Genomic DNA, 19,057 nt, shown 5'->3' on the forward strand with positions numbered 1-19,057 from the left:
ATTAAGAAAAAGTTTATATGAACTTTTTTTTTAATGAAAAAAATGTTCATATGTAAACTTTTTATTTTATTTTATTTTTTCTCATGACTTTGACCATATAATAATAAAATTTAGTTGAAAGTAATTTATAATTTCATTTTAAAAAATTAATTATTTGTAATAGATAACATTCTAGTAATTATTAAATATTTAACATATGGTTTCAACAAAAACTGAGTGAATGTCTCAGGAAAAAAAAGGACTTAATTTTTTCTTTTAACAGCCTTGAGATTTGTTACATTTTAGATGCTCTTTCCAACGTATATTTCTGAGTATAGTATATATATAATATGGCAAGTTCTTAACTCCCTCACCGGAATTAGTCCAACAAGTGGGACCCAAAAAAATTGCCAAGTGTCAAGCTGTCAAATTATTTGGTGTTTTTATTATTACATTTTTTTACTTGATGAGTTGGTGATGTAAACCAGTTGTAAAAAAATATTGAATCATGGTCTGAAAAGTATGGGCAAAATAGTAATTTGCAGGTAAAAAAACTCTACAGTGGAGGACAATAAGGTAAAATTAGTATTGTGTTCAAACATATTTACGAAATTGGGAAAGAAATGTTTAAGAGTCACTTAGTAATTTTTAAAGGAGTAGTCAGGAATAACGTTGTATGTAAAAGTAATGAATTTCCAGTAACTCATCTGCATATAAGTAACATTTTGATGTCAGTAAGTAATATTAAATAGAGTGGTTAGTAATAAATATAATAGCTTAAAGTAAAAAAACCGAAAGTAATTATTGTTTGTTTTTTTGCAAGTAAAAAATAAATTGTCTTAGTGAATATCTCAGTTTTGTTTGACTTGTTTAATGGTTAGAAGAATGAATTACCATTGATTATGTAGCTTTAGGTTGTATAGTTAATTTAGAATGAATTTTGGCCATTATATGGTATTTTGTATGTAAGACTTTCCCTTTGCACAAATTATTTTATAATCTCCTGATGTGCAACACAATTAGAGTATAATAATAATAATACCACTAAACATACCATATTTAAGTTATAATATTTGTATGGTTGCTCGATTAGGAGTCACTACTTTGTTAAAAAAAGTGCGATTAAAATATTTCTATCATAAATGGAAACTAAAAATTTATGCGCTCAGAAGCCTTGGAAATGAACAGGAGACAAAAAAAGAAGAGAAAGAAGAACAAAAAGAAAAGCCAGGATAATGAAGGTGAAACTAATGTGAATCAAACTGTTTCTGCCAAGGAAGCCCAAAATGTATCAACCTTGGACTCAGATAAGCAAACTAATGCAAAGTCATCTAAAGTGAGACCATTTGCTAATGGTTTGGTCGTTGAAGAACTGTCAATGGGCAAACCAGATGGTAAAAAAGCTCAACCAGGAAAGCAAGTAAGTCTTCAAGTCACTAATCTTTAAGTCTGTGAAGTTCCAGACAGAAGAAATTATATTCAATTAGATTCCATGATCATGAAATCCTAAACAAAGAAGTGTAAATTAGATTTCTGTTGGTTTATGTTCTAAGTGAGGATTTGACTCTGCCTTTTAAAAGTCTAGTATTCACCTGCCTCTAAACAAAATTAAATTCATTACATTTCAGGTCAGTGTCCACTACATTGGCAAGCTAAAGAAGAATGGTAAACAGTTCAACTCAAACGTGGGAAGAGCACCATTTAAGTTCCGCCTAGATACAACTATTTTTGAGCGACAACTTACGTAAACCTTCCTCATTATTTGTATTAACACTATTGTCTTTTGGTTTTACAGGTGTAGGAAAACTTATTAAAGGGTGGGATGTTGGAGTTGAGGGTAATTTTATATCAATTTATTTTAATAAAAAATTAAATTTTCCTGTTTATTTCTTTGTAAAGTAGTTCTTTACACTCTTACTTCCATTTTGCTAGGCATGCGTGTTGGGGACAAGAGAAGGCTTACCATTCCACCAGAGATGGGGTATGTCTCGAGTTTGTAAATGTCTGTTAATCTAATTTAAGCTTGTTTCATATTTGTGTTTGTGTTGATATAAACTTTTTTCACGCAGTTATGGACGTAAGGGAGCAGGTGGTGCAATTCCTCCAAATTCGTGGCTTGTGTTTGATGTTGAGTTAAATGATGTTCGTTAATTCTCGGACCTATTAATCAAACAAATTTTTGGCAGCTCTGATGGGGTACCCGGTTAAAGGGGGTCCCTAAGGGTATATGTGTATTTTTGTATCATTCAATCAACAAATTCAAATCCAACCATTCACTCTAAAAACTAACATATCCTATGGCTGATAATCAATGTTGGACTAAGTCCTGAAAATGGCAACTGAGGGACTAAAAAAGTCCCCATATAATATATAATAAAATAATAATTGTTTCAACAAAAAAATAAGTACATGTCTCGTGAAAAAAAGGAAAAAAAAAAGATAAGTAAAAGAATGCATGTCAAATAAATAAATTTACTGTGTCTATTAAGTACTTGATTCATTTAAACAAATTGGTATTAGTTATGTCAAATAGAATGCATATGTATTTTTGTCAATGCATATATATTATATAACATATAATAAAATAATAATGGGTTCCTAACTCATATTTAATTTTAATAAACTCCTAAATACGCCTTGCATTTCTCAGCCAAAAAAGAAGAAAAAGAAATCTTTACTCAATCACTACTGCTATTCAAGACCGTGTTTCTTGTGGTATATGCGTATTAGGAACAGGCACAGCCAGCCCATATTATAGTCAGTGATTGGCTGCACAACAAGGTCCTATTGAAATCACGGCAAGAATCTACGTTAACACTTCTCCTTCTCACACACAGCTGGGGTCGGCCAAGTTGAAATCTTCTATAATATTGTTTACTAATTGGCTTATACACTGACCCGCTCCCATTCTCTAATTTTCTTTTTTTGAAATAAAAGATTAAACATGATGCGCTGCCAAAAAAAAAACATGATGCAAAATGATACAAGAAAGAGGATATGGAACATCTCCAATCCAAATAAAAGAATTATCGAACTCTAAAGCAAACTTAGCCAAAGTTATGAGTCACAATATTAGGTTTTGATGGCATGACATAAAGTAAGACTAAGGAAGGAAGATAGTGAAGTTTTAATAAACCTAACATAGTCCCCAATATAAAAATTATTTAGGAAAATGTTTATTCCAATATGAAAATTCTCATATCATTAATATTCTTATTATCATTATTTAAATTTGATATTAATTCATTTTTATTTAATTTGTAAGTATTCTTTTGGTGGTATGAAATTGGGCTTACAATATAGAGGTTTTATATATATATATATATATATATATATTAAGGTTCTATTATCTAAATTTCAGAATATTTCTTTCCTATGTTTTGGTTGCAATTTATATATTCCAACTTATGTATTAGTTTAGCATGCTCTTAAATTAGACAATAAGCTTTATTTAATGAAAAATATCTCTTTTTTGAATTACAATATTTGTGTTCAATTGCAATTATTGATTTATTAGAGTATGTTCTGACAAAAAAACATAGTCCCTTAGTCTAATCTTTATAATTTAAACTAGTTAATATTCGTTATATATAATGCTATAAATATACATATATATATATATATATGAATAGATATTAATTATAATAATGTATTAATTGTACAAACGAGCAGCTTATAGTTGTGGTTGTGGGAGTAAAATTAGAATAATACTAATAGCATAAGTTAGATAAACTCTGATAATTGCCATTTGTGATAATGTGACTACATGTGCGGACTTTCCTAAAATCAATAATATGCATACTAACATCTATTACTATAAAATATCATTTACCATCAACTTTTTTTTTTTTTTTTAAGAATACGTACTTAAATATGAGTTATAAAAAATATTTATGAAAGTTTTAGGATATTTATTGAGAGTCTTTAAAAAAAAAATTTAAGATCCATAATAACTGTCTTAAAAAATATGTTAGTCCTAAAAATATTTCGGAGAAAAATTTAGGTGTAATTCCAAAATGATAACTTTTAAATGCACACTTTTGTGAGTCTTTTAGTAGTAAAGACTTCCAAAATATGTCCTTAAAATTATTTAGTAAAAGGGATCTCAAAACTAAATACACTTTTCAAATTAGGGGGCTATATGATTCATTATTTTAGCACAAATAAGAAGAAAGGAAAAATAGGTCTCTGATTTGGGGATTTGGGGCTTAGGGTTTGGCTGTGCTTGAGGTTTGGAGCGGCTGGCCGAAGTTTGATGGTGGTGAAGGCGATGGTGGCTGCTGGGGTTTGTGGGTGGTGAAAGGCGACGGTGGCGGTTGGGTTCTCGGCACCCTGGGTTCTCTTCTCTGGCGGTGGCGCTTGTCTTCCTTGGCTCCGGCGTAGGCATCTTGGCAGTGGCGTGAGTTCTTAGCAGACTGCAGGTTTTATTTTTTCCTTCATTTTTTTTATAAATAATTCTTTTAATTCATTAATTATTTAAATGCTATATCTAAAATATAGTTGTATTGAATTTTAATTTGTGTATGTGTTTAGGGATTGGATAAATTTGATATCCCCAATTTTAAATTGAACACTATTATTTTTTTAATATTAAGTGGGTAAGTATTTTATTTGTATTTGTTTCTGTTACACTAATTTTTTACTAAATTGTTTCCATCATTTTAGTCTTTTGGCAGAGGGGATACTTTTCAAAATCCAGCTAAGAATTGGACCCATGAAGCATTCTTGACCAGTTATCATCGGCAGCTAGAATTGGATAAACAAAAATATATGAACAAATAAAAGGCAAAGAGAAAATCAAAACAAAAAAGAAAAAGTAAGGTAGACAAATAAATAAAGAAGCTCTCATCCAAAAACCCCTTGTCAGTAGCTTAAAGACTCGACATGACTTGTCTCCAATCAAGGACTGTCGGTGTACCTATATATAAGATTAAAGGGTGAAATATTTAATTTTAAGGTTGTGGAATTAAAGGCCAATCACCCGTGTCTTGGCCATTCTCCTCACATATGCATGATGATGTGAATTGATAAATATATATTAGACTATTGTATTTGTATCTCTATTTATAACTAATTGTTAGTTTTTAGACTGAGGATGGTGATTCTTGTAATGGTATCAAGAGTCAATTTTTTAGTAGGTATTTGATTTATATCGATTTAAAAGAGTGAGTTATATCGTATGAGATTTGCATAGTACAAAAAAATACTTGAGATTCGAGATTTGTATAGTGCAAAAAAACACTTGAGATCCAAAAAAAAATAAACAAGCTGAAAAAAAAAAAGTCAATTGTAATCAAGTGATTCAATATTGATGAGCGAAAAATCGTCACTATGTTGATGGAGATATTAGACTATTGTGTCTCACATAAAACAAGTATAAAAATATTAAACTATTAATAAGAACATACTAATTAACTTTTAGATTGAGACTCTTTATTTTTATCTTTATATATCAATGGTAGTTTCTCAAAGAATGAATTGTGTATTTTGAATCTTCATGAGCTTATCGTTACATGTGTACGAATTTAAAATTTAGAAAATAATGTTTTATTATCAAGATTAATTATTGATGAATAAGAAAATCGAAAGTTTGCTCTATCTTCATGATAATGGGATACATATTAATCGCTTTCACTAAAAATAAACAAGTCAGAGCATTATCAAAATTAGGTATGCTTGTTCATCAAATGTGTGATCGAAGACCTGAGAAAGTCTTGGTCTTTCCCTCATAAGTTTTTCTTTTTGAAAAGAAGAAAGCGATTACTATGCTAAAGAGAATATTTCCCTTAATTTATTCTATATATATATATATATTATTCCACGTCCCTATTTGAGACGCCAAAATAGGATACATTGATGATATACAACTTTAAGATGATTTATTATTAAGCATGAAATTAAAATGATCAAACAGTAAACGACAAATCCACTGAAATTGACATCAGTCTGCCCCAACGAACAAGTTAATATCTATCAAACCTATCTTATTACAATCCGTGCGGTGATAAAGCGCCGTAAGTCACCGACTTAGTGGGCGCCGGCGCAGGTGTTTCTTCGTCAGTGGCAGACTGGTCAGTAGTACTGGTCAACGACGAAGACTTACGGTACCACTGATTCTTACAAGGAATGTAATTCATCATCTTTGCATCGGGACATTGATGATCCTTAGAGAAGAAGTGACCACAATCCTCGAAGGATCTCTGTTTCGGAAGGTCCCGAATGCAGTTCCAATCCACATTAAGACGCTTCGAGTTTATAAGCTTCCGGCACATTGGACCCACTTGAGTGATATAGTTCCCGGACAAGGTGAAATTACTCAGGTTCGGTAACTTGCAGACACTCTCCGGAACCTCACCGTACAATTGGTTGTTGGCCAAGTTGAGGAGCTCGATCTTAGACAAGCAACCGAAGGAGTGAGGTATCGGACCCGTGATGAGGTTCGTGCTAGCGTCGAACAGAGTCAAGTTTTTAAGTTTCCCAATTCCGTAAGGTAGGCAGCCAGAGAACTGGTTGTCGAGGAAGAGAACCTCGCGGAGGTTATTGGTAGTGTTTCCTGATCCGATGCCTGAAGGAATCGGTCCTGAGAATTTGTTCCTGGCGAAAGTGAGGTAAAGGGCTGGTGTGCATTGGAGAGTCGAAGGAAGGTAACCCTCGAATTTGTTGTCGTTGAGGAAGATGACTTGGACGTCGAGTTTAAATACATCACCTGGGACCTCCCCGTAGAAGTTATTAAAACGAAGGTCCAAGAATGTTAGATTTGTGGCCTTTAGAACTTCCTTGGGAAACGGCCCTGTTAGCTTACCGTTGCTAAGGTCAAGCTCGTAAAGGTAGCGAATTATATTAGTGCCGATTTTCGGGACGCCGCCGGTGAAGTTGTTTGAGTTCACGTGGAAGAAGGCAAGGTCCTTTAACCCGTCAATGAAATCTTCTAGACCCAAAGTACAATTGATGCCTTCGAATCCGAAGCCGTTAAAGTCTACTCCAGCGACCGCTCGGAGGCCACGGTCAGGGCGTTTGTCGCAAGTAAATCCCCTGTACTTGCAAACGTCGCTACCCCTCCATGATTTAAGAACGCCCTTTGGATCTATAAGGATTTTTTTTTTGAATTTTAGAATGGTTTCTCTTGCAATATTAAGTAGCTCGTTTTCGTCTCTCTTTGGAGGCGGCGGTGGTGGAGAAGGCGGAGGTGGAGATGGTGGAGGTGGAGGCGATGGAGGCGGGGGTGATGGAGGTGGAGGCGATGGAGGCGGGGGTGATGGAGGTGGAGGCGATGGAGGCGGGGGTGGGGGCTCACAAGGAGGTGGAGGAGGAGGGGGGCAGTCTTCGATGTCTGGGGAGGGAGCGGGAGGGTAATAGCCACCGCCGCCACCAATTATTATTTCGATTGTTTTTCTTTGGGGAATTGTGGTATCACAGCCCACTCCATTGAGTACTATGCATAGAATGAGAAGTTGAAAAATGGGGAGTAATGATGAAGCAGAGGAATGAATTGATCTCATATCTATTTTCTCAATACAGAGGCTGCTTGGGATTATTGGGTTTTCTCAATGTGGAACACAATAGTTAATATATAGAGAAAAAGAGAGTGGGACTGAACTGATTAAGCTAGTAGACTTGTGGTAATACTAGGGAAGAATAGTCAACACCTCCTTTCCAATCCATTTCACCCAAAAAAGATAAATAAAATTGAAAAAAATTAAATCAAGTAAAAGAATAGTCAATAAACTCACGAGCTTCACAGATGGAAAAAAAACTGACATAGACTTGTTTTGTCCATAGGTTTAGCTGGTTGCACTTCGTTTTCAAAGAGGCCAATGTCTCCTTTTTTTATATATATTTATATATATTTCTAGTCCAAATAATTGATAACACATCAAGAAGTAGTTTAACAAAAGTAATATTATGATGCATACATTAATTCGGGCTCATTTTTGAAATGAATGTACCTCTTGTTTAGTCTACTCTAGCATAAAAACTGAAGTATGATACTAATTAAGAAGAACACAAGTAGTTTGGTTTGGTCGACACTTGAAAGCCAGATAAACATTTATATAAATATATATGTATATGTATATTTACATTTATGTACATTTGTAATTTGAGTTCCTCTCTCTAGTATTAACTCGTTGCCAAAACATAAGACAACTTTGCTAGCTAGGGCATCATGACACTGGAATAATTGGAGAAGATCGATTGAGACACCATGTTAAGAAGCACCGATAATTTTGTTGGCCATATAAAATATTAACTTATCTTTAGTGCACGAACCAAAAACTAGATACCAAAGAAAATATATATTGGTGTGACGAGACAACCAATAATCCCCCACTTGTTTAAGAGGAGTTCCCCACAATATGTCACTGCCCGCCGGTTAATTCATCATCACATGCCGATGCCCAAAAGTTGAAAAGAAAATACAAACGTACGACCTTGACATGTTCTGTGATTGCCACAACAATAATAGTCCCATCCCATCATTTTCATGCATCACTAGTAATATCTGTTGTTAACACAATTTTTTTTTGGGGTAAATAAATCATTAGGTATGCCTAATTAATACGTCACATGCATTATTTTTATTTTTATTTTTGAAATATACGCATGTATTATGTTCAAGCGTCCTACTTTCAATTAATGCTGAAAGCTAACAGTTCTATGGTCTGCACAAGTTACAAATACGTTGATACAGACACACACATTAACTGCATTACTGAGTTCAATCTACTTCCTTGGCGTACTAACGAACTATCAAATACCTTTTCTGAAGAAAAAAACTTAAAAAAATAAAAAACAAAAAGAAGGAGCAAATATCAATTCATATATTTTCTTAATTTTTACAATAACGATCTAATGTTTTTTTTTATTAATATTATTAAAAAAATTTAACCTAACTAGCATTTGAACTTAAGTTCTCGAGCTTTAAATATTGTCATTTAAATTTCTTACTTCCTGAAAAGTTTGCACCCGTTAATTGTTTTTAATTTTTTTTATCTAATTTTTCGTTAAACTAAATTTGTTAGTATAAATATCCAACTTAACCCACATTCATTCTATTGTATTATAATGAATTATATTTTACAACATATTTGTATATAGTACTGATGTCCGTGTTTTCACCAACTAACACGTGGCTATTAGCACTATAACTGATTTTGTTATCATTTAGTTAGGTTGTGTGTTCTTACAGCTTTGTTAGTTCCAATTCTGTTAGAGTTTGTTATAACAAAATTGTTTCTTATTATTTTTAAAGGCTTCTTTTTAATCTTATATATATTGGAATCACTACTAGAAATATAGGATTTTATTTCGGTTTTTATAGTGAGCATACAAAAAAAGCGAAGTAAAAACATTTTCAAACTTTTTTACTTCGCTTTTGAAATTGGCGCTCTGAAAAAAATTACATACTGTTTCGCTTTTTAAAAAAAACGAAGTGAAAAATTCATAGTGGAGAGGGCCGTGTTTGGTTGCACAAGCCCGTATATTATGTTTAGAGATAGTAAAAATGCAAAAAAATGGCCAAGCCAAACGCGGCTCTTGTACACCTTTAACTTCGGTTTTTAGGTAAAAACCGAAGTAGAATGTGCACCTTCCACTTCGTTTTTTACCTAAAAACCGAAGTTAAAAGTGCACAAGGCCACCCACACACATATCCACTTATGGACCTTTAACTTCGGTTTTTACCTCCACTTTCTACTTCAGTTTTTACCTAAAAACCGAAGTAAAAAGGCTTTATAACCCCTTCCTACGACCCGAACGGTCATCTTTCTCAATCTCAAACCCTCCTCTGCCCTCTGTGCAAAAAAAACCCCCAAAAACCTCTATTAACAACCGTGGGCCAACACCCATTTTCATTCTCCAAACCTTTTTTTTTTATTTTTTCTTTATTTCTTGCAACATTTCTACCCTATAAACCGAAATATAGTCCAAAAATCTTTTTTTTTTTTTAGAGAAAAAAAAAGCATTTGGCCGTGGGTATTTTCTCCATTTGAAAGTGGTGTTTCTTGCCGGATTTTGACCGGATTTTTGTCATTGCAAAGGGATTTTGAGCTTCAAAACAAGTATAGATTACTAAAATGTGGTTTTGATGATAATTTTTTTATTTTTCTATGTTTTTTTTATTTTTTTTATTATTCCGAATTTTATAATTAATATAATTAATATTTTATTAATTTTTATAATTATTTGTTTATTTTGTTAGTTTAAATAATGTGATAAAAATTATGTTTATTATAAATATATATATGTATATTAGTTAATTTTAGAAATTTTGACAATAGATAAATTTGTTTTTTAAATATTTGAAAAAAAAAATAGCTTGAAGATGATCAAAGTGTTGTTCATTAGTTTCATTAACTAGTTTGATTTTTTTTATTTATTGGTTTGATAATTAATTATGTAGTTTACTAATTATGTAATGTTTTAGTAGGGTCGTTGATTGAGTGGTGAACTTTGTTCTTCATTTCGGGTGCATTGAAGATTAATATTGAAGATTAGTTATTTTTTTTATTTATATTACTACAAGATTTATGTATAAAGATAAAACTAATGTAATCATGCATATTAGATTTAGTGAAAGTTATGTTTGAAAATTAGTGAAGTAGGCTCTAGGAAATTTGCGTGCTGTGGTGATATAAGGATGGATTGATTTATGCTTGATTATTTTGTTTGTTTGTGTTGTTGTTATAGGAAATTTTGAAATTGCGGTATGCTATAGAAACAGAGGATACTCTGCCGAATTTTTTTAAAAATTTATAAGACTAGAACCTAATAATGATAGATTCATCTATGCTTGATTATTGTGTTTGTTTTAAATGGTTTTATAGGTAATTTTGAAATTACGGTATGCTATAGAAACAGAAGATACTCTGCCGAATTTTTAAAAAAATTTATAAGACTAGAACCTAATAATGATGGATTCATATATGCTTGATTATTGTGTTTGTTTGTATTGGTTTTATAGGTAATTATGAAATTACGGTATGCTATAGAAACAGAGAATACTCTGTCAACTTTTTTAAAAAATTTATAAGACTAGAACCTAATATAAGTTTTTTTCTAACTTATTAGGAATTGAATATTGTTATTAGTATGGATAAATCATGGATACTTGAGAGGAGAGAAACATCACAATTTCAAGATGGATTCAACAAATTTTTAGAGTTTTGCCTAAAGAATTGTAGTGATCTACAAAAAATTCGTTGTCCTTGTATCGATTGTGGTAATGGAGTAAAGGGGAATATTACCATGATAAATGATCATGTATTTTGTCGGGGATTTGATATGAGTTATAGTAAATGGTATTGGCATGGAGAATTATTAAATGATGACCCATATCCATTAGGTAGGCGAGGTGTAGATGATTTTGAGAGTAATGATTTTGATGATCATCCTATAGAATTGCTTGATGAAGCACAAGAAGAGTTTTTTCATAATCCAGAAAAATTTGATAGTATGGTTAGAGATGCAGACAGACAATTGTTCAATGGTTGCAATAAACTAAGATTTCCCACAATGGTTAAATTTTATAACATAAAAGCAGAAAATGGAGTTAGTGATAAGTGTTTCAGTCAATTATTAGCTGCTTTCAAGGAGATTTTTCCGCTAGAAAATTGTTTTCCGGAGTCTACATATGAAGTAAAGAAAACATTAAGTTTGATAGGGTTGAAGTATGAGAAGATTCATGCATGTATGAATGATTGTATTTTATATCGTAAGGAGTATGCAGACATAGACGCTTGCCCAGAATGTGTTTTATCACGGTACAAACCTAACAAAAGTAAGGAGATTAGGAAACTTATTCCTCAGAAAGTGCTATGGTACTTACCTTTGATTTCGCGGCTGAAGCGATTATATCGAAGTGCAGAACACTCTAAGAACATAATATGGCACGAGACTGGATGAGTGAAAGATTCACAGGCATCCTGCAGATTCACAGGCCTAGAAGAAGGTAGATTATATCAATCCAGAATTCAAAAATGAACCAAGACATCTTCGTCTTGGTTTAGCTGCTGATGGAGTAAACCCGCATAGATCTCTTAGTAGTAGGAATAGTTCATGGCCTGTCTTCCTGGTTATGTACAATCTTCCTGGTGATGAAAAGGAAGTTCATGATGTTTTCATTAATGATTTCAGGCCCAAAACAACCAGGACATGATATCGATGTTTACTTGGCACCATTAATTGATGATTTGAAAGAGTTGTATGAAAATGGTGTTGAGGCATATGATGGTTTTAAAAAAGAAGTGTTTAATTTGAAAGCGGTGTTGTTATGGACTGTTAATGATTTTCCAGCATATGGTAACCTATCAGGTTTAAGCACAAAAGGTTACCAAGCTTGTCCAATTTGTTGCACCAACACAAGGGCCCGTCGCTTGTCAAATGGACGCAAAATGTGTTATACGGGTCATAGACGATATTTGCATTTAAGTCATCCTGACAGAAATAAAAAAAAAAAAAGCATTTGACGGTACTGTGGAACGAGACATTGCTCCTTTGCCATTGTTAGGTGAGCAAATTCTTAAGGAAGTAGAAAAAGTTGACTTTAGGTATGGGAAGAAGAATAAAAACAAAAAAGTCAATGGATGTTTTCAAAGAAAATCAATTTTCTTTCAACTTCCTTACTGGAAAGATTTACTCGTTAGACATTGCTTGGATGTCATGCACATAGAAAAAAATGTATGTGAAAGTATAATCGGTACATTACTTGATATCCCAGGTAAAACCAAAGATGGTTTGTCTAGTCGTTTAGATCTTATTGAAATGGGTATAAGACACCGCTTGGCACCTGAAGAAAAAGGGGCTCGCACATATTTGCCTCCTGCTTGTTATACATTGTCTAAAGAAGAGAAGCAAGCCATATGTCAATCATTGGCAAGGATGAAAGTGCCTGATGGTTACTCATCGAATGTTCGAAACTTGGTGTCTATGGAAGATTTGAAGTTAATTGGAATGAAATCACATGATTGTCATATATTAATGCAACAATTACTTCCAATTGCCATTCGGTCAGTTTTACCAAAAAGAGTTAGAGATAGTGTGACAAGTGTGTGCATCTTCTTTAATCAACTATGCGGAAAAGAATTGGAAATGAAGAAGTTGAATGCATTGCATGATGAAATAGTTGAAACTTTATGCAAGCTTGAAAAATATTTTCCACCATCATTTTTTGACATCATGATACATTTGATGGTCCATTTAGTAAGAGAAGCGAAGTTGTGTGGGCCAGTTTGGGCGAGATGGATGTATCCATTTGAAAGGAATATGAAGGTGTTGAAAGGATATGTATGTAATCACCATCGCCCTGAAGCTTGTATGGTTGAGTGTTATTTAGCAGAAGAAGCTGTGGAATTTTGTTCAGAGTACATGGTTGGAATCGACACAATCGGAATTAGCAAACCACGGAATAACTCGGATGGAGTTAATAGAGGATTACGAGGGAAAGGAACAGTAGTGACCATATCTCGTGCAGAATTAGATCAAGCTCATTTAGTTGTGTTGGAAAACAATCCCGAGGTTCAACCATATATAACGTAAGTTATAGATTTAATAAACATTATGCTCATTTTTATGTATAATTGAAATTTTAATATGTTGTACTTTGTATTTGTAGTGAGCACATGGAGTTATTACAATCAATGATTCCCAACAAGGTTAAAAATAAACAGAAATGGATTATAGATGAGCATAATAAAACATTTAGTCGATGGTTGAAAAATATTATTCTAGCAAGGTTGGGAGAAGAAAACCATGGAGTGTCGACAGAGTTAAAACGCATATCATTTGGACCAAGTGTTCATGTAATAAAGCACTATGCTTACATTGTTGGAGGAAAAAGATTTCACACAAAGTCAAGAGATGATGCTCGAATGGTTCAAAATAGTGGAGTAAGTATTGTGGCAGAAGCAATGCATTTCGCTAGTGCAAAAGACAATAATCCAGTTGCTGGTACTATGGCATATTATGGGGTTGTTGAAGAATTATGGGAGCTTGATTATTCCTTATTTCAAATTCCTCTGCTCAAGTGTTCTTGGGTGGACAACAATGTTGGGGTTAGAATTGATGAACTTGGATTCACTTTGGTTGATATAAGTAAGAAAGGTCACAAGAATGATCCTTTCATCATGGCTACCCAAGAAAAACAAGTGTTTTACATAACTGATCCTGCTGATGATAAATGGTCAGTTGTTTTACGAACCCCGGAAAGGCAGTTTATAGAAGATGAAAATGATGAAGAAAACGATGATTTGTTTCATGACAATTTTATTGTTGGACAACCAATACATGAGCAAGTTGAGAAAATCCATGATTTCCATGAAGATGATGATGATGGGGAATACATTAGAAATGATATTAGACACGGAATATGGGTAGATTGTGGATCAACCAAGAAAAGAAAAAAGAAAAGAAAATGTGTCCAGTGAGTAATGTATTCATTTTTATGTTAAATATGTATTTATTTATGTCATAATTGTAACGTTAATTCTTGTTTATGTGCATATGAAAATTTCTGAAGGGGAGAACACACCAAATAGGCGAGGCCCAACAAAGAAGAACAATATCAATAATCAAAAAGCTAAGGGAATAAAGAGAAATATTCAGTTTAATGATAAAGGTCAACCTATAGGGAAAGCATATAGTGAGATGCAATCGTACCTTGGAGTTAAAACTAGGAGAACAGTCTCTCTCAATTATAAGGATTGGAGACAAGTCCCACAAGAATTGAAGAATAGAATATGGGAGGATGTATATGTAAGAAAATATTTTAATTACTTTAATATATTGATCATTTTCATGAATTACTTTGCATTTCATTAATCATTTTCTTTCTATTTCAGGGTGCCTTTAACATTCCAGAAAACTGGAAACCAGAATTAATGAAAAGTGCGGGAAGAATGATGAGAGATTTTAAGACCAACATCACTAGTGACTACATCTACCCTTTGGCAGAAGACGGTCTGATAGATGAACTCCAAATCCTTCCTAAGAAATATCCAAAACTTGACCTAGAAGATTGGAGGACATTTGTTAGCCACCATTTATCTCCTGAGTTTATGGTACTATTATGTATATCTATTATGTATATGATTTATTAGTTTTGAAATACTAATAATTGCTTAAAAACTTATTGTTACCTATTTAATGTAGGCTTTGCGGGAAGCACAACGTGAAAGAGCTCTCAAATATACTTCGAGGCATCGTACATCTCGTAGAGGGCTTGCTAATGTTAGAGAGGACCTGGTAAGTAATTCACATCACTATTTTATAACTGTCAACCTGTTATGAAGAATATTGCACTCACCAACTTTAATTAATTGTTGTATGTTGTAGAAAACTGAACTAGGTGTGGCAGATGTAGAACGGTACCAAGTTTGGATAAGAGCACGAGAAAAGAAGAAGGTTCTTGTCACAGATTTGGACAAACAAATTGAAGCAAGAATTGTAAGTGGTTTCAAGCAAGTATTTTAAAGTAATTTAGGAATGATAAAGTTCTTATAAGTCACTAATATAAGTGACCACTGGTTTGTTCCACAGAATGAGCTGAAAGAAAAAGTTAGTAGTGGAGAAATCATTGCAAAGGGTCGGAATGACATATTAACGCAAGCTTTAGGGACACCTGAGCACCCAGGGCGTGTTAGAGCACTTGGGTATGATATTATTTTTTATTTGTTGCATTTAACTTAATTCTATAATATTTTAGTTTTAAAATAAATTTGGTTGATTATTGTAGGTCGTTTGCGAAGATTTCGTCCGTCTTTGGAAGAAAACCAAAAATAGCAACAGAAATGGCTGATGTTGTTAGTAAGAAAGATGCAGAAATTGCGAGGCTCAGAGCAGAACTTAAAGCTTTAGAGGAGGAAAAAGCTAAACAAGCAGGTGGGATAGATGATATGGATGAACACGACAATGATGACGAGCAGAGCGACGAAGAATACCACACACCGTACATGCAGGATGACACACCGTACATGCAGGATGTGTTACTTTGTTCGGATAATATTCATAATGTGGTGGCAGAGGATGTTATCATTGATGGGGTGGGTCCACTGACTATTCATGGTGTTCAACTGACAGACGAATACGCGAGGGTGCGAGTCACCAAAATGTTACAAGAGGATGCTGAAATCCCATGTTCTGTTGGGGAGATACACTATGTTCGAGATACTTATGACGCATTCCTTCCTTGGCCAAAAGATTTAATTATGACTGACTAGGTATAAACGAATTCTTTAATTTGTTACCTATTAAAATATTTGTTGGTCCATTATTTTAATATTATTTTTACTTGATGTTGCGTAGGGTCCTCTAAAAAAGAAACCTCCTATGTCAAAAAGTTCATCCAAGGATAAGACGAACCATAATTCTTTGACTAGCCCGCATCTGTCATCAGCCGGGTCTCACGTCAATCCAGAAAACACTCTGACCGAAGGCCAACAATTTGCCGATCACATCATGAATCGCATCCATGTTAGCCTTCAGTTTATGGTGAGTGAATTTTGCAGAGTTAAGGGAATAAACTCAGTCGTCTCCATTCCAGTGGACCCATCATTCATGAATCGCGAGTCAATCTTCCTAACTTCAGAGGATGTGGAACAAGTTGCTACCTTGCATATGATTGGAGGCTCAGCAATGATATTCAGATTAAGGTATCCCTTAAACTAATTCTTTGGAATAATAGGAATTTAGAATCAGTTATGAGTACTGCTCTCTGATCTGTTGAAAATTTTCATAGACATTGAATGTTTACAGGTTTGGGTAGTCCTATTTATAGGGGAAACTCTGCCGAATTTTTTCAAAATATTTAACACTAAAGAAATTTTTGCAGATGCATTTGGGAGTCCCTATTTCCAAATCAGCGTGTCTTTTACAAGTTTTATGACATTGAACGTCTTAGCATTAATAATTTTAACGATGTAGAGCGATCAACCATTGACTTGGCGAATTGGTTGATGACAATGGATAGAGTTGGTCAACTTTACTTTATACCTTGGAACATACGGTAAGAAATAGTGTAAACTTTTCTTATTTAATTAGTCATATATTAAAAATTTAATTATTTTACTTAACATACGCTTCTTATTTTAGGGAACATTGGATGTTGGTGATTGCTATGCCAAAAGGAAAAATCGTGTTCTTAGATCCATTGAAATCACACAAACGTCCTAAAGAAATTGATTCAATGATAATGAGGTAAGTTTTAAATTTTTTAAAATATTTCTTAATATGCAACAAATATTACATGTTACTACATTTTAATAACTTTTGTTAATTTTCTTTTTAAATAGTGCATATTATAGGGCTTCTTCCAATGAATTACTCGGCAATCCCACAAAGATATTCAATGTTTCATGTCGAAGACAACCACAAAGTCATGAATGTGGTTCTTATGTCTTGAAGTACATTAGAGATCTTGTACAGGCATCAAATGCAATGACTACCCTAAAAGAAAAAGTAAGTTCATTTTTTATAATTTATTTGCTATCGATAATCTATGAAATTAATTTATATTTATTAATTTTACAGTTTGGTGGGAAGACGCAATATTGTGAGATTGCAGACCTCTTGCCAATCCAACACGAATGGTTAGGCAAATTGATGACATACATTTATCAGTAAGCCTATTTTGTTTAGTTGTAAGTTTAGTCTTTTGTAAATGTATTAATGTTAAGGCTAGTTATCTTACTTAAGTACTTGTATTTTATATGCTTATGTACAACATTTTTAATTAATAAAAGTTATCATATTTTCATTCAAAAAAAATTCTTAACCAATTTCAACTGTAAAAATATATATAATTGTAAAATCATATAATTAAATCGTTGAAAAATAATTAGGCAAAAAAAAAAATTAATTAGATCAATTAAATAAAATTAGGCCAATATATATATATATAAAAATAGAAACCGTCCATTTAAAAATAATCAGAAATATATATTAAATAAAAAAGGCGGGCACTTTCCACTTCGGTTTTTAGGTAAAACCGAAGTAAAAGGTCTACTTTCTACTTCGGTTTTACCTAAGAACCGAAGTAGAATGTCCCCTTTTACTTCGGTTCTTAGGTAAAACCGAAGTAGAAAGCAGCCCTCTTACTTCGGTTTTACCTAAAAACCGAAGTAGAAAGTAGCCTTTTTACTTCAGTTATACCTAAAAACCGAAGTAGAAAGTGCCCAGGATGGTAGCGTATATTCACTTTCTACTTCGGTTATTATATAAAAATCGAAGTAGAAAGTGGGGATTCTACTTCGGTTTTTAGCTAGTTTTTACTTCGCTCTGAACTACTGCGGTTGCGAATTTTAGCGAAAACCAAAGTAAATCAAGCTTAAAAAACGAAGTAAAAGCCCCTTTTCCTTGTTGTGAATATACTCAATCGAAGCTCAATGAGCTCATTCATTACATTTCATTCTCTCTCTCTCTCTCTCTGCTATTTTCTCATTTGGTATCAGTGCCTTGGTTTTTTTCTCTCTCTCGATCCTGATCTTGCTTCCATGGTGTCTTCTTCAAGCAATGCTCCTAGAATTACTTCCTCCTCTTCTTCCGGTGTTACTCAGGCCACTGTTGGGATGATGATTCTAGCACATCTTGTTCCTCTGACGCTTCGTGTAGATTGGAACAACTTCTTCCATTGGAGATCTCAAGTTTTGTCGGCTGTGCATGTGCACCAATTGGAAGGATTTTTGGATGGTGCTCAAGCTCGACCTCAGCCAACAATGGCAAATCCTGATGCTACTGATAGGTCTATTCCTAATCCATAATTCAAAAATTGGATTCGCTTGGATCAATTCCTTATGATTTGGCTCTTCAATTCGATTTCTCAAAGTATGCTAGGTCATGTTGCTCGATGTCTTGTGGCCAATGAGATGTGGAATGTTTTGGCTCAGATCTTCTCCAACAAATCTAAGGCGTGTGTTCTTCAACTTCGTGGTTTGCTTCAGACTACGAAGAAAGGAGCCACACATGTGGACGAATATGTTCTCAAGATGCAATGTTTAGCTGATGCTTTGATGGTTGCAGGTCAAGCAATTTCTGATGATGAACTGATTATGTACATCCTTGGTGGCTTGGGAAATGAGTATGAGTCGCT

The 19,057-nt window shown here is 33.4% G+C and overlaps 2 protein-coding genes and 2 long non-coding RNA genes across 4 annotated transcripts; 3 read left to right on the forward strand and 1 right to left on the reverse strand.

The window, feature by feature from the left end:
• The first annotated feature begins 1,138 nt into the window (after positions 1-1,138).
• On the forward strand, positions 1,139-1,727 carry LOC133819678 (peptidyl-prolyl cis-trans isomerase FKBP53-like). The gene is made up of 2 exons (XM_062252983.1): positions 1,139-1,399; positions 1,608-1,727. Exons 1-2 carry the CDS (start codon positions 1,139-1,141, stop codon positions 1,725-1,727), a joined length of 381 nt encoding a protein of 126 aa, XP_062108967.1.
• A 45-nt stretch (positions 1,728-1,772) lies between these two features.
• LOC133816198 (uncharacterized) lies at positions 1,773-2,822 on the forward strand. Its single transcript, XR_009885074.1, has 3 exons — positions 1,773-1,816; positions 1,912-1,960; positions 2,049-2,822. It is a non-coding gene; the product is annotated as an uncharacterized LOC133816198 (long non-coding RNA).
• Positions 2,823-3,968: 1,146 nt separating this feature from the next.
• LOC133796909 (uncharacterized) lies at positions 3,969-5,070 on the forward strand. Its single transcript, XR_009875541.1, has 2 exons — positions 3,969-4,400; positions 4,645-5,070. It is a non-coding gene; the product is annotated as an uncharacterized LOC133796909 (long non-coding RNA).
• A 689-nt stretch (positions 5,071-5,759) lies between these two features.
• LOC133796900 (uncharacterized protein At4g06744-like) lies at positions 5,760-7,527 on the reverse strand. Its single transcript, XM_062234601.1, has one exon. It carries the CDS (start codon positions 7,476-7,478, stop codon positions 5,967-5,969), a length of 1,512 nt encoding a protein of 503 aa, XP_062090585.1. The 5' UTR covers positions 7,479-7,527; the 3' UTR covers positions 5,760-5,966.
• Between the last annotated feature and the right edge of the window lie 11,530 nt (positions 7,528-19,057).

Source organism: Humulus lupulus, chromosome 1, assembly GCF_963169125.1.
Source record: "Humulus lupulus chromosome 1, drHumLupu1.1, whole genome shotgun sequence".
Classification (NCBI taxonomy): domain Eukaryota; kingdom Viridiplantae; phylum Streptophyta; class Magnoliopsida; order Rosales; family Cannabaceae; genus Humulus; species Humulus lupulus.

Excerpts from the sequence above, each read along its gene's own strand:
- LOC133819678 (XM_062252983.1), top strand. The coding sequence starts at position 1,139 with ATGCGCTCAGAAGCCTTGGAAATGAACAGGAGACAAAAAAAGAAGAGA. Across the intron at positions 1,400-1,607 it reads AAGCTCAACCAGGAAAGCAA|GTCAGTGTCCACTACATTGG; the intron begins GTAAGTCTTCAA and ends ATTACATTTCAG.
- LOC133796900 (XM_062234601.1), bottom strand. The coding sequence starts at position 7,478 with ATGAGATCAATTCATTCCTCTGCTTCATCATTACTCCCCATTTTTCAA.